Raw genomic sequence first — 15,593 nt, forward strand, 5'->3', positions numbered from 1 at the left:
ACAATTACTCAACGTGGTTTTGCACAGAATGAGGAAGGACGTGCAACAGCTAACAGTAACTGGCCCTGTGCCATGTACAAATCCTCCTTTACTGAGGCTAAATGCCATTTTAATTTCTGAATTATTTTGGCATGATATGACCCTCTGATTAGATGAATACCACATGGAATGAAGCGAAGAAAGAAAAGATTTATATAAAAGCAAAAAGTGAAGGACCTCAAAATTGTCCCTTAGTAGATGCCTGCACTTAATATCATTTCCACTACTTACTTTCAGTAGTTCAAAGTAAAGGGTAATCTACAGTTTGTTTACTTTTCCTCTTATAGTCTACTTGGGGCTAAAAAATAAAGCAGTCTCTCCAGTGATGTATTTTGTAAGTGGAATAAGCTGTTGGTTTGATAGAGCTCTTTAACTTGTCACAGGGCTTTTTTTCAATATCAGTTTGTGTGGTTGGTTCATCTACCCACTTTGTTTACATCACAGTTGTAAAATTACACACTTTGTGTACATCAAATCCTTGCTGCAGCAGAATGCTAGCACTTTCTGATAAGTCTCGTGACTTAGCATCTGGGAAACCTGTTTTTAAAAAGAAAGAAAGAAATGCAGGCAGGCCTTTGCCCTAGAAACAACCCAAACACCACTCTGCATACCTATTCAGCCATGCAAAATAGCTTGTTCTATTCAAGCTTGCAATAGAGTTGGGGGTTTTTTAACCATGAGCCAAATTAAACGCTGTGGTTTTATCAGCTTCCTCCCAGTAATGGGAGATGGCTATGAGGTTTGCAAATGAATAAAAACACAGAAAATTGAAAATGGCAAATAAAATCTCTGTGCACTGCTGAGAGTGTTACTTAGTTCATACAATGTCAAGACCCCAGTAATACTGGTTTTTGAATCTCTTTAATACTCGTACTTGCAGTTTTCTTGCATGCAACACTGTTTAGTTAAATTTAGGACATACAGTGATTGCATGTGACACTGTGCTGGATTCAGCATGTAGCGGTTAATGAAGAGCTGTAGGTTGGTTGATAAACAATCAAGCCTCAAACGCTTTTATATGCAAGTTGTTCACTGTCACTTCATATTCTGCTGCATATTGCATATGTATAAAGCTTGACGGTTTGAGATTATAAATTTAGCACTAGAAAGACTGCTAACTTTAAAAAAAAGACATGGGTTACAATGACTTTATTTTTTCAGTACAGTACAGGCCACTAAGTTTCAGTGAGGGCAGAGGTTGGTGGGTGGGAAGTATTTGTTTTACAAAGTAGACGAAAGCTTTAGCTGATAAGGCTGCGTGGGGGAGCATGCTGCCCTTCATTCTGCCACAGACCTACTGCAAACTGTGTATTCTAATATCAAAGCTGGCATGGTTCAGCATACGTAGGAAGAAAAAAATTTCCCAAAAAGATGACGATTATGATAATGAAGTTGTAATTACCATATATTTCACTTACATCATGCAGGCACTGGGGAAACTTCTTTCTGGGCGTGCTTTGATCATCCACTTAGCCTGATAAGACATTTGTCTTGAAAAAAAGGTTTTAAAACAGTTTCAAAAAATATGTTTTTAATGTGACAGAATGATTGTGTACTTGTTCAGGTTTGTTGTGCTGGGATGCGTCAGTGGTTTGTGTATATCCACTGCAGTTCTGCTGTGGTTTAACGTACTTGTAGATGGCATCACAGCGTTTGTAAAGTCCCTGTTTCCAGAGAGAGAGTGGAACACAATTAGATGAAAGCCGTTTCACTCTCAGACTAGCCACTCATCAGAATGCGCTCTTGCTGAGACATTAGACATTATTTTCTTTTGGATTGCTCTCTTTTCATCTTGAGGAACTCAGAAACAAAGTTTTGTGGCTTACAAAATGTGTTATTTTAGATATTTTTTAAAGACTTTGAATTAAAACGTGGCCAGGCTTTCTGATTTGGATCATTGTTTTCAATGTATTCTAAAATGATACAGCAATTTAATGATATTTAAACGTCACTGAAGTGAGCCCTAGTCTCTATCTTTTGATTCACACAGACTTTAGGCTTGTGACGTGATGTGATAGACAGTTAAAAAATAAATTCAAGTGGTATTTAATTTTTTTTTTTTTTTTTTTTTACAACATGTGGTTGTCATTGCTACTCCTGACCACATTATACAACAACAACACGTGTCATAAAACTGCTTTTATTTGAAGACTTGGCCTTGGGGGTGCCAGACAATTTCCTGGCATTGTGAGAAATTTAACAGTCCAGGGATTTCAGGCGCATGTTTTTGTTTAGTGACCACATACTTGCATGTGAAGAGCTTGTTTTTATGTGCTCCATGGAACAACTTTGAGAGGGAAAGACAATAGTACAGGTTTTTCTATTTTCTCGCACATTGCATGCTAGCCTTGATCATGTTTGCTTTGTGGTAGGCTGACAAAGAGACGCACGCTGAGCCATAAAACAACCTCTTGTTGGACTATTTTTGGTAGCTCTCAAGTCTAAATTAACCATCTTTGGGTTCTGGGTCATGTTTTTGTCAGTAATATCAGGAAAATGTTATGGTAACAGTAACGAGCGAAGTAGGTTATCTTATCTTTGCCTGAGTGTTTTGAATTACAAAGAGTACATCTGGCAGAAAAACAGTTGCTTGATCTCACAGACAAGCATTTGTTTACTGGCAGGAAAACTAACCAGGTACTCAGTTTCCTATTTGACACAGTAGAAGCCAACACAAATAGACTCAAAGGGTTTATAGCATTTGCTCACCACAGGCCTGATCAAGGGGCTGAGAACTCTTTTAACCCTTGTGTGGTGTTCGTATTTTTGTTACTCAGCCAGTGTTCATGGGTCTGGTGGACCCGCTAGAGTTTTGGCTTTCCAAATTAACACTATCAAACAATTTTATGTTAAATTACTCAACAGATGTTTACTTCATCCCAATTACAAGACATATGAACAGCAAACATGGTTAATTTTTTCCCTTTACCTTTGTTAGATCACATTTATGAATTAATGTGCTTCTCGTTTTTCTTTTATATAAAATGTTATAAATAAATCAGTTATAATCAAGTGGAGTGAGTGGAAAGACACAACACATTTACACGTGAAAAAATAATTAATTGTTTAATTTTTCTTTTGAAAAAAACTGAACACGGGTCTCACAGACCCGAACACCATACAAGGGTTAAGTTGCCTGAGAACAGTTCTAAACTGCACATTCCCCCGTACTAAGCTACTTCATTCACAACACATACCCCAATGTTTTTTACTGACTGCCAAGGAGAGAGTTACTGCAAAAGGATAGCCAGAATGCCCCAAGAAGAGAAGGTTGTGTCCATGGAGTGACAGGGGCAGGAGAAAAAAAACCTGCTGAACAGAAGGAGAGCTTTCTGTTCGTCCTCATTACTAATGTCCTTTTGAAAATAAAAATCGGTTCTTCAGCAGAAGCTTTAGCTGCCCACACAGGTCGTCACAAACAAGAAGAAGACAGCTGAATTTTCCCATACTTTCTGTCAGATGAGTGGAGACCCTGTGGGGTTTCAGAGAACTTCTCAGGCACTTTTGGCCTCCTGCTGTTATTAACAGCTTAACTAATGAGGGGAAAAATAATAAAATCAAGCCTTTTTAAAATGAAAAAGTATATTAGCAGTAAAGTGTTACAATAACAAAAGTAATAGCTCTTATTAAGCTAAAAAAAAAAGTGTTTCCAACATCCCAACTCAATTTCAAAGTAGGTAGTGATGAGAGGAGGTGAAGTGCAGTATTTTTAGCTGTAGACATGTTGTAGCCTATGTTGTACAGCGTGACATATTTTATTATCCAAACATGTAACCCATTTGTAGAAAGCAAATATTTTACCTATTTTTCTTGTCTCAATAGATGAAAATTTTTATGTGCTTTTACAAAAACAAATATTCAGCAATTACAAGCTTAACATTTTACTGAAAAACGGGTCAAGAGAAAAACTTGAACCTTTTCTTTTAAATGTATTTCAGTGATCTGTGTTTCAAATTCTGTGACAGTATTTTAGAGTAACTATGAGTTCATTTTTTAAATTAAGTTTCCTCTCAATGCACTTCTGTTTATGTGGTTGACTGTAAAAGCAGACAAAGGAGTAGGAGGACCAGAGGCAGTGGGAGGAGTTACTACAGCTTCTCTCTCTTCTACCCAAACTGCAAAAAACTGCCGGGTACAAAGGAGTAGTCGAGCCTGAGTGGTGTGATGAGTGGTGAGCAAAAGACCCCGAGGCTGTATGAAGAGGAGTGAGAGAGATACTGGTTGAGCAACTAGGTTAGTAAAACAAAGAAGGGAAAGGAAAGAGAAACTGAGGGCAGACAGAAGACAAAAACACATTGAATTGTCACGCTGAGAGCTCTGCTTGGAAAGAACCATGGTCATTTGTGGTCATGACCATGTGGGAGATGGAAAGCTTATGACGACTTCACTGATTCGGAGCTGAGAAGAACAAAACCACAAGGCTGGGTTTTGACAAAGAACAAGAATCCTGCCATGAGGTCACTTCTCTAATGGACCTGAATGTGGATTTCCCATTTCTCTCTTTGTGGATTGAGCAGCTCGTGATTATTTGGGACCTTGAGAGCAAAAAGGTGGCACATTCATGTGACTGATTTATCTGAGTAAGTAAAGCTAACCCTCTAACTTGTGGGGTGCTGTCTGGCCGAGAGACAGGGCAGGGGGAGGGGAAGACACTCCAGCCTGGATCTCTGTCCTCTGGGAGGGGTCTTTTCAACTGAGGTAACCCCCGAAATAACATCCAGAAAAGGGAGGGAAACATGCAGCAATATGCACCGCCGTGTTGAACAAAAAAAAAAAAGTTGCTCTAATGGATTGAGCATCTCTCAGTACTGAACTGTTCTCTTCTTCATAATTCATTCATGGTCAGTTGATCGTGCTGGAAATACCTTTCCCTGAAGAGCTATTGCATAACAAACACTTCCCATCCCTGCAATCTTAAAACTGATAATGATAATGTACAACAACTCTTCAATATCCAACTCATGCATCAAGAATGATGGGTTCAAATATCCACTATACAGTACGGTCTTCAGCATTGTATTTGTTGTTGGACTTATCACCAACGTTGTGGCCATCTATATATTCTCCTGCTCTCTGAAAATGAGGAATGAGACCACAACCTACATGATAAACTTGGTATTGTCTGACCTTCTGTTTGTCTTCACCCTGCCGCTACGGGTCTTCTATTTCATCAACCAGAACTGGCCTTTTGGAGGGATTCTCTGTAAATTGTCTGTGTCACTTTTCTACACCAACATGTATGGCAGTATTCTCTTCCTCACCTGCATTAGCGTGGACAGGTTTTTGGCCATTGTGCACCCCTTTCGCTCAAGGACGCTCAGGACCAAGCGCAATGCTAAAATAGTATGTGTTGGTGTATGGGTGCTGGTGCTTTCAGGCAGTATCCCCACAGGATTCTTGTTGGATACCACCTCAAATGAAAAAGGAAATGCCACTTACTGCTTTGAGAATTTCTCATCCAAGCAGTGGAAATCATCCCTCTCTAAAGTGGTGATTTTCATAGAGACAGTAGGCTTCCTCATCCCCTTGCTACTCAACGTATTTTGCTCCATCATGGTGTTACAGACTCTGCGCCGTCCCCAAACTATCAGCCGTGGTGGGAACATGAACAAGAAAAAGATCCTGCGTATGATAATCGTGCACCTTACTATTTTCTGTTTTTGTTTCATCCCCTACAATGTAAACCTGGTTTTCTATGCTCTAGTCCGTACTAAAATTTTAGGAGGCTGTTATGAGGAGTCGGTGGTTCGAACCATCTATCCAGTAGCCCTCTGCATTGCTGTATCCAACTGCTGCTTTGATCCCATTGTTTATTACTTCACCTCAGAGACCATTCAGAATAGCTTCAAGAGGAAGTCTCAGACCACTTGTAAATATGACAGCAAGTTCTCTGAGGCTCTGCACTCAGAATCCACCACCAATCTGCAGTGTAGTCTAAGTCATCTAAAAGCTAAAGTCTTTCACGGTGAGTCTTCAGTGTGAAAATGGGGTCGCTACGTCCAGGGTAAAAGATAAAACTCATCCATCCATTAAAAAAAAAGACAGATCTGATTTTTTGTTGTTTTTTTGTTTCGTTGAGCGCTTTATCTGTTTTAGTCTCAGGGCAAATGTCCGGATCTGGTCTTCACAGCCTCTGTTTTGCAGTATTAACATATGAACTTTTTCACAACTGTGGTTTTAATGTTACTACTTTCTAATTTTCATTTCCTGTGGAGTGAAATGTAATTATGTAAAGCACAATTAAAGTCGTCTATGACGTTTAAGGGAAAGTGATCACTGAACAGCAGGACAGTTATGAAACTGACTGCTTCATATGCTTGTGCGTTTGTACATTTCCGTGGTAAGTTGTGGTGCTAACTTTAGACTGTTATCTATTTAATTAACATAAAGGTATATCAAGCTATAAATGTGCAGGGCTTTTTTTTTTCTTTAAATGTACAGATAGATCACATAAGCGCCCTGTTGTGTTTGGCTGGTATTTCATGTTTGGACTCGATGTCTTTAATGACCTTAAATGCACTGACTGAGTTCCTCATGCTGCACTCATGCCACAGCAATGAATAAAAGTTATGTAATACCTAAAACAAATGATTGCATCTGAAACTTTTTGTCATTTGAATCAACAACATGCTCTTAATGCTAAAATTTCTGTGGTTTGTATTGTTAAACGTGGCAGCTCCGGAATATACAAATATGTTACTGGCACATTACACGCTTATTTGCATTTAACTGTCGTGACATCGGACTTCCAGTTCCAGTTCCAGTGGTGACTAAAAAGTTAAAAACTGTTGTAGCATCCTGCACCAAGCAAAACAGAGCAAAACCTCTTGTTGCTAAAAATGTTTCGAGGATTAGTCTTGCACGCAAAGAGGTTGTACAATTGTGGAAGCAGAAAGTCTTTTGGAGATCGGTAAAAAGAAGAAGTGTTTTTGTTGCTAACTGACAAAAACATACTCTTAAAATTTGTCACCAAACAACTTGTAAAAGAAATACAAGGAAATGTTGTATTCAGAAGCATTAAGAACATCAAAGCTTGTGTGTGCCAAAATGATCAATGTTTAAACACTGTAAGAGGATCAACAGGGGTTCAACGATTGCCATTTAGGCTTTTTTAAAGTTAAATAGAGATTACATTTTATCATCTTGGAACATTTTATTTTCCTCATCTACAAGGGCACAAAGTGACTATAATACAACCCAGAGGTCTGCCACAGAATCGTGCAATTTGTACAGTGAATCAGGATGTCTTTGTTCAACATGAGATTACATTTCTACCAGCCAGGCAGCATAACAAATAATCGCTCACACATTTGTGTAAATACAAAGCCTGTGAAATATTTTTCACACATGCTCACTCTTGCTGTGAGCAACTGCACCGATGATAAGACATGAGCGAGGAGCACGCACAGCATGTGAGAACAGCCAGCACACAGCCCCCTAACTTTATTGACATAGCCTGAATTCGAAGGTCAGTCGACTGCACTTTATTTATACGCCCCATACCCCATCTCCGCTTTTGAGGCCATGTGACTGAGTCAAGGCCAGGATTAAAAACCTGGGATGTTATGAAGACAAACAAGTATCTACGCAGAAGGCCGTCATCATGAACACTTGACCACATGCTTACTGAGCAACATTGTAACAGTCAAAAAACCACAACGGCACGTTATGGATCTGTCACTGTGCGTGACTGTATAAGGTTGTGTAATTAGCTAATGCACTCTAACCATCAGGTTTTCACAGCACTTGATAGACGAAGCAAAGGTCAGCACAGATAGAACAGTGATGTAGGAAGCCATACAGGAAGTCACATATTTAAACCTGATTTAAACGTCTCATATTTTTATAAGCATACATTTTGCACATTGCTTCACACCTTTGTCTTTCTGTATCAGTGACTGGTGCAACTTGCCATTTTATTGAAAATTTCTAAGTATGCTGCTTAATCTCATGGGTTGTGTATAAGAAAAAAAGTCAAACGCCGGTGCAAAGTCACTGTGTCAGGGATTAAACCCCTCACATGATCCCAGCAGGATCCTCTCCACAGCAGTTATCTAATCAGCTTGACCTCTCCTTCCCAGCAGGCTGCAGGATGAGAAAACACAGACACGGCACTGCTTGTCAACACAAACTGTTCAGGATTGCTCTGGTAATTTTGCATGGGAGCATTCATCAAAGCATACTGCAGTGTGACCTGTGAGTTTCTTATGCCATTGATGCAAAGATAATGCATCAATAGCAGTACCACTGAGTCTTAGACTGTAACGTGCAAAGAAAGTTTGACAAGTTTTCACATTTACCATAAAGTAGAGATACCATAATGTAAACAAGTAATTTAGGACTAGTGGTATCGTCCAAGGTCATACAAAACAGCAACAATGTTTGGGCTGTTGTACTGCCTGCATCAGGGTCATTACAGTTAATGTCAAACTGCAAGTCTTAGTAGAGACAAAAACGAGTCTGGATCTACACTTTAGCTTTAGGTTCATGTTCCCATGTGAGAAATCCAACTGTTTTTAAAATAATCCTCTGAAGGGGCTGTGTTGATGTTCTCTCAGTCTGTTTTGAGAGTCATTTCTGCTCAGACACCTACAGAGGCTTCACTGTGTGTATGTGTGTGTGTGTGTGCTTTTTGGGTGGGGTTGTAGTGAGATTTGGGTGAAGTTGTCACATGACAGTGACTAAATGGATGTGAGGAAAGAGGGTCTCTGTTGAGGATCATCAGCCGTTTTCCCCCCTGCATGTCTTACAGGAAACATTTAAAAAGGAAGTCGCTGTCGTGATATGGACACTGCCTGTTGTATCTACTCCAGTTTCCCACAATTCTCTCTGAATCAGCCTCATATACCATATATATCATATTTTATATTTTCAAACTCATCTTGGTTTGCTTTTTTTCTTGGAAAATTGGCATTATCATCATTATAAGAGAAGGTGGGGTGGGCACCAGGCTACTTGTCTTCAAGGCATTTTTCCTGCCTGGGAAGGAGATGGTAATAAAAGCAAAGTTTTAGCTAATGAGTTGCCAGGATGTGGTTTGAAAAAAAGAATGTTACTCATAACTACACAAGAACTTCACTCACTTATCTAAAATCAGAAGCAGCACTTAACTAATAACCAAATGTGGAATGAGTACAGTGTGTGCAGGGAGGCAGGCAAGCAGGCTAAATAACCAGACAGAAATTATCTTCCTTCACTCTCTTGTCACCTTGGACTATAAACAGGCGTTATCAACCCTTGGAGGAGTTCTGTGTCCAAATCAGCTTTTGGTTGAATAATGTCTTGGCAGTAACGTCTTGGGAATGAAACAAAGCATGACCAGCATGTTGATAAAACACTCCCTTCGTCAGGGTACCATGGTGTCTAGCAAAACATGCAGCACAAATAGCATTTGGCTCATTAGGGGAGGAAAGTTCATTCTGGTCTCCCGTATATTTCAGGAATGAAGGCAGGAAATTAAATAGAGACAATTCGACTGGATTTAACTGAAAGCATGTGCACAAGTCACATCACTGTTCTTGTCTTTAATGACTGCATGAGTCTACCTCTAGGAATGAATACAGCCTGTTGCAGCTTGTTTTGCATTAGTACAGGTGGCAGGAACCCTGATGCAAGATGATTCATGGACAACAAAACTCTATTGCTCAAACTGGGAAAACCATGCCAGGAGTTTTGGGAGAATACGAAAGGGTTAGCAAATTCTGTTACTACATTTCTTTACTTTTTTGTTTCTATGTGTGGGAAGATGCTGGTGGAAGTGTGATGGTCCCTTAAAAAATGTTGAAATACATTAGAAATGAAGCCACAGTTCAATTTCCTGTAAGACCAGAAGCAAGTCCCAGCAGGACAAGAGACATTTTTGGGAAGGGTTAACATTCTGACAAATCCTTGCAAAATCACCTGGAAATTCCTGTAAACATTAAATCACTTGCTTAGACTGGTTGGTGACAATCAAGTATTTCATAGTTTGGGCTGACAGATTAATATCTTGGACACACCCTACTGCCTCTAAAGCTCAGTAAAGTTTGTCCCTTTCCCATGCAATAAGTGCACATACATGTAAGCTGTAACAAAACATTCAATTTTCAGCCTTTGTGTCTTAAGCCTGATCTAACATGGTGTTACAGTGTCTTTGAGAACGATAAACAAGACATTAACACTGGGTGTGTTCTGCTTGATGGGATAAGTTTGGGTTTCCTTTGCTGGAAGACCTTCCCCTGGTGACTTCTGGGGGCACGGGCAATGTCTGATCAGTCAGTGTAAAGGCATTAATCCCCACCTACAGCTTCTAACCAAAGGAAACTGCTTACTGTTGCAACTGACTATCTTGTGGGAGAAAGTAAAGGTCACTGGGCCATGCCACACACAAGACTGTATGTACTTTTAAAGTGCCCATATAGCAAATAATAATGTGCACTTAAAGACATTCAAAATGATTTCATGTCGTTATTGAATCCTTTTTTTTAACTGTTGCAAACTATAATTTTCTGTTAGAAAAAGCAAAGTTTTCCTAAAGCATTACAATTTTAAAAAATAATAGTAGCTCTGTCCTTTTAAATTCTGTCAGTGAAGTGAAGCAACCTCTGCGGTTCACGAATAAAGCAAGCAATCACATACAAGAAACTTTAGTTCCTCAGCCTACTATTTGAGGAAGGCTCCAAAATGAGTGACTGCACATATGCCCAAATTTAGAGCAGACATAAAACAAATTTTCATTATTCAGGTGGCCTGCTAAGCGACAGGTGCACGCTAACTAGGTATTTAGCTGTCTGCTAGGCTTCACCTCAGCTAATTCATTAGAGTTACTGGCACTAATTAGCAGGTATCTGGAGCACATCTGTGCCATGCATCCATGTATTCTATGGATGCAACTTACTAATCAGCTTGCAAACTTGGCACACTGTACTCTCATTGCAAAACTGGAAGTCTAAGTTAAAAAAAAAAAAAAAACAGCCCACAAACCTGTGGGTGATGTCATTTGTTCATCATGTGCATCTTTCATTTCCTTTAATCTTCTGTATGTATACTTATCAGCACATTATTGAATTTCATAGTACATTCTATAGATTGAACATATATTAGTTTATTTAGCTTTTTGTAGTAACAGGTTTATTTAGTTTGGAACATTTTTTTAAGAAGCATATGGTTACTTTTTTTTTCACAAGTTTGTGAAATTGAGAGCCCTGCTATACACTAACAGCTGTGGTAAGAAGATTGCATGTGCTCATCACTGGTGTGAATGTCCTAATATCTGTGAGCTTTTTAAAAAATAAATTGTTTGTGGTTTGGTGTATGTTGCCCAGGCTCATAGAAAACAGGTCTGGCCTGAATCCGGCATCAAGCTGGCACTGCTGACTGACTGGTGTCATGGCAGGGTGTATGTCAACCAGACGTGGGCCAGGTCTGACAATGATGGCACTATTTATGTTCCTATTTTCTTATTTTAGTTAGAAGACTCAAATGCCATGTTGCAATACTATAATGATATGGTAGCCAACGTTTCAAATGCTGCTCCAGTCTGCATGTCAAGAGTGTGAATGTGTATGAATGTAGTTAGGAAGCACTCAGTTTAGAGAAAGTGTGTGATTGGGTGAATATGGCATGTTATATAGAGCACTTTGAGTAATCCGGGAGAGTAAAAAAGCGCTATATAAGAATTCAGCCATTCACTGTCTGAACAGAGTTTCGTCATGTTTATTTTGCACTATTATGTTCCGGCACATGTTGTTATTACATGACTTGATTAAGGTACAAACTAGGCTGACATCTGGTTCCAGAGCTGAAACTGTTCTGGGCCAGCACAGGGCCACCAGTGTGTCTGCAACTGGCCCGTGGCTGCACACAACTTACACATGGCCCACATACCGCAAAGAATGACGGCCCTTTGGTGGCCCAGATCTGGTTTGCCAGAGGTAGTCCACACATGGGCCAGTACAGGACCACCAGTGTGTCTGCAACTGTCCTTGTGCTGGCCCATGTGTGGGCCACCTCTGGCAAACCAGATCTGGGCCACTAAAGGGCCCACATTCTTTGCAGTATGTGGGCCTTTAGTAAGCACATTGTGTGGGCCAGATCTGGGCCATACCAATTTTGTTATGTGGTTCAGTCCATGAGAGGACTCAAAATTCTAAACAGAGCTGCAAAAAGGAGATGATCTGCAAAAGTTATACTGACCTGAAATCCACCATGAACTTTTACACCTTAGTTCCATTACGCACATGACACTGCTATTATCAATAGCCCTGCAAATACCTCAGTAGGCATTCTCGAAACACATCCCTGTAGCTCATTCCCCAGTACATCCACACATAAAAGCTGACACTGACAGGTCAGCTTTGAGGTCACCGTGTTCCACATAAGGAATTTCCCCAGAGCCTCTCAGAGCACACAATACCTTCCCTCTCTTCCTCAGCAGAATTTAGTGTGCTGGAGCCACAGAAAATCACTATTCAATTCCACATTTAGCTGAACTGAATTGCTAAATTTAATTACTAAGAATTGCTACAGTTCTTAGTAAAATCCTGTTAGGTTTATTGTTTATTGTTGTTTAGTGTTGGAGTTATTTTTTTATTTTATTATTATTATTATTTTTAGCAATGATTCATTTGTCATACAAAAACATTTAAAGTTCCTCATCGAATTTAGCATGGAAAGCTTAAAATACAGCTTCCACACCCTTTTTAGCTGCGATCTTGCGGAGACAACAGATATTCTGACTTCAGATTGTGAAAATTAGGCTCATTGATCTTGCTGAGGTTATCGTCATTGCTTCAGAAACATGAGACACAATTAACCTAAGCTAAAAGACAGATGAGACGAAAATAATTCCAGCGGTCACAATAGTGACCTGAAGCATCATAATGCACACGATCATTTCTGCTTGTTGTACATTTCCACTGCACGAGTAGCCTAGTCTGAGTTTTTCTTTAGCTTCTTCATTGCTGGCTTATATCATTTGAATAAAGTAAATTGTCTATGGAAATGGGTGGAGACTGAAGAAATACACAAGAAAACCTGAAACATTGAAGCATTCTTGTTATGCATCTCAACCACTATTTTTAAGCAAATCCTCACACAGAACAGTACATTCTTATTGTAAAACATTTGCTCTGATGCAAACACTACTCAAGCAATGTGTCACCAAAGTTACATGACTGATAAAAGAGCTTAGCCATTAACTGTCTTTCTTTACCAATTTGTGCAGGAGATTGCACTATTCTAAACTTACATAACACACATTGACACAATCAAAGCAACGAATGTTTCACTTCACACGAAGTGCTTTCATACTTGAATGGATCTGTTTGACACATTAAACCAACTTTAGTTTTTCTTAGCTAACAAAACTTTTATGTGAAAGCCAACCCAAAGCTTATTTAAAGGTAAATGAAAATTGTTACCTATAGTCAGATGAATGCACATTCTTAAGCTAAGCTTAAGATGTTTTAGCTAAAACTGTGTATGTCACCACCAGCTAGCATTATATGGAAATCATTCTGACTTCAGATTCAACTTCAAGCTTTATTAATGTTTCATGAAAAGACTTGTGAACTGTTGGGACAAGATATTTGAATCAGTATGATTTGTGTCTTTGCAGTTCATGAAATGAACAAAAACACTAAATACCAGAGGCTGCAATCTTGCTGATGATGCTGCAATTACTGCTCAGTTTTTTCCCCTTTTAAGCTATCCCTGTGAACTGCAGACTTAACTATGAAGAAAACACAAATATGATTCAAATCCATTGTTGATCACAGTGATTCTATCACTATGATTAATGAGAGTATCTTAGTTGTGTCAGTAATTTGTATAATATTCATTTTTTAAAGTCCAGTAGTGTATGAGAATCTATGGGAATCAGTTGTTTTTCATGCCTGAAGAAATGTTTGTATTTTTCTCATTCATCGAATTCAGTGTCAAACATATAGGTCTGAGGCCCTCTTCACTGTGGGTGTTCACAATGAATCATCTTCACAATTCGGTTAGTCACATGATATAGGCTAAGCAGTGGGTGATACATGCTGCTTCATTCAAGAGATGTAGAGTATGCAAAAACATAAGTGTCACGTTAAGGTCAGTGAGGTGGAAAAAAAGAGCGTTGTTGAAGGTGTTGTTTCGACAGTGTTTTTTCAACAGTGCTGTTTCCGCAATATCAGAAGTGTTGTTCTTTTTTGTCAAGGAAGACCAGTGCACAAAACAACAGCCACATAATAAACATTATGTATGATTGCAACATGCAACATGCAAATATGTGAGTATTAGGGACACCTTGCTCATAATGGGTCGGCCCCTCTTTTGCCTTCAACAAACCAGTTGGTCTGAGCTTTGTGACACGGACTGTGCTGGAAGCAGTCATCGGAAGATGGGCACACTGTGGTGATCCATAAATGGATGGACATGGTCAGCTTTCGCTCAGGAAGTAGAGCATGTCATCTACAAACTGGGAGGTTGGTGGTTTGATCCTCGGCTGCTTCAGTTTGCATGCCAAATATCCCTAGGCAAGATACTAACACCAAGTTGCTCTCTGATGCATCTGTTGGAGTATGAATGTTAGATAAAAAGCACTTAGAATAAAAAAGTGTTATATATTTTTAGGTAGCATATATATTTGTGTTTATTTTGGACCATTCTCTCCAAACTCTAATTGGAAAACCACATCATTTTCTAAAATATTCAGAGCAGCCTGTCTGGCCCCAGCAACCATGCCACATCTAAATAACTGAAAATTCAAAATAATTTAAATAACCTTCCTTGCTCATTCAGATGCTAGCTTCAACTTCAGATGGTCATTTAAACCGCGTTTACACACCTAAACCTACAGTTCTTCTGCCATATGATTGGCTGGTATAGATGTTCGAATTTAAGAGCGGTTGAACAAACGTGCCTAGCAGTGGCTGATGAGAGGATGAGAGAGGAGACAGCAGAGCCTATGACCTTACTTAAAGGTGGTCCAACTCATCAGGAGTTAACAGGCGTTTAAGTTACGAACAATAGCAGCATTTATAACAACGAATGACTCTCCAACCTGCCTGGAGCCAGCAGTGTCCCACTTCACATAACCCGGGATCCAGATTTAACTGTTCTTGACCTTTTTACTTTGAGCAGCTGATGAATTGTGCAGCTCCATGACAAAGCCCTGCTTGGCTACGCCAGTCTCATATTGTCTGATACATCACTACAAAACACAGGCAAAAGACAATGGAGGGTCACTGCAAAGGGCTTGAAATAATCATAACAATGACAGCTTCCATATTTATAGTTGCAAAGAGACTCCCAACTGCAGCGCCTAAGTGCTTTGTTATTAACAGGAAGAGCGGCTCCCCATGAAGAATAAACAATACTCCTCTTTACTGGGTGAGTCATGACAGAAGGTTTCATGGTCTGCTGCTATGCACTGAGGCTACAAATGTCCACTAGCTATAGCGCAGAAACGTTGCTACATTTATATAAAACAAACAAAGAGTAAAACAGCAAATTATTATTACTGTTTTTGCTCTGATAGTTTGCTCTGAATAAGAAAACTGAGAGAGGAATCTATCAGAAAATGCCTTTCT

At 39.4% G+C, this 15,593-nt stretch overlaps 1 protein-coding gene across 1 annotated transcript; it reads left to right on the forward strand.

The window, feature by feature from the left end:
- Positions 1-4,147: 4,147 nt before the first annotated feature.
- On the forward strand, positions 4,148-6,627 carry lpar6a (lysophosphatidic acid receptor 6a). The gene has a single exon (XM_082501915.1). The coding sequence runs from the start codon at positions 4,966-4,968 to the stop codon at positions 6,019-6,021; it is 1,056 nt and encodes a 351-aa protein (XP_082358041.1). The 5' UTR covers positions 4,148-4,965; the 3' UTR covers positions 6,022-6,627.
- Positions 6,628-15,593: the final 8,966 nt, after the last annotated feature.

This window comes from Aulonocara stuartgranti (assembly GCF_965226115.1).
Source record: "Aulonocara stuartgranti genome assembly, chromosome: 14".
NCBI lineage: Eukaryota > Metazoa > Chordata > Actinopteri > Cichliformes > Cichlidae > Aulonocara > Aulonocara stuartgranti.

Coding starts and splice junctions, on each gene's coding strand:
- lpar6a (XM_082501915.1), top strand. CDS start 4,966: ATGATAATGTACAACAACTCTTCAATATCCAACTCATGCATCAAGAAT.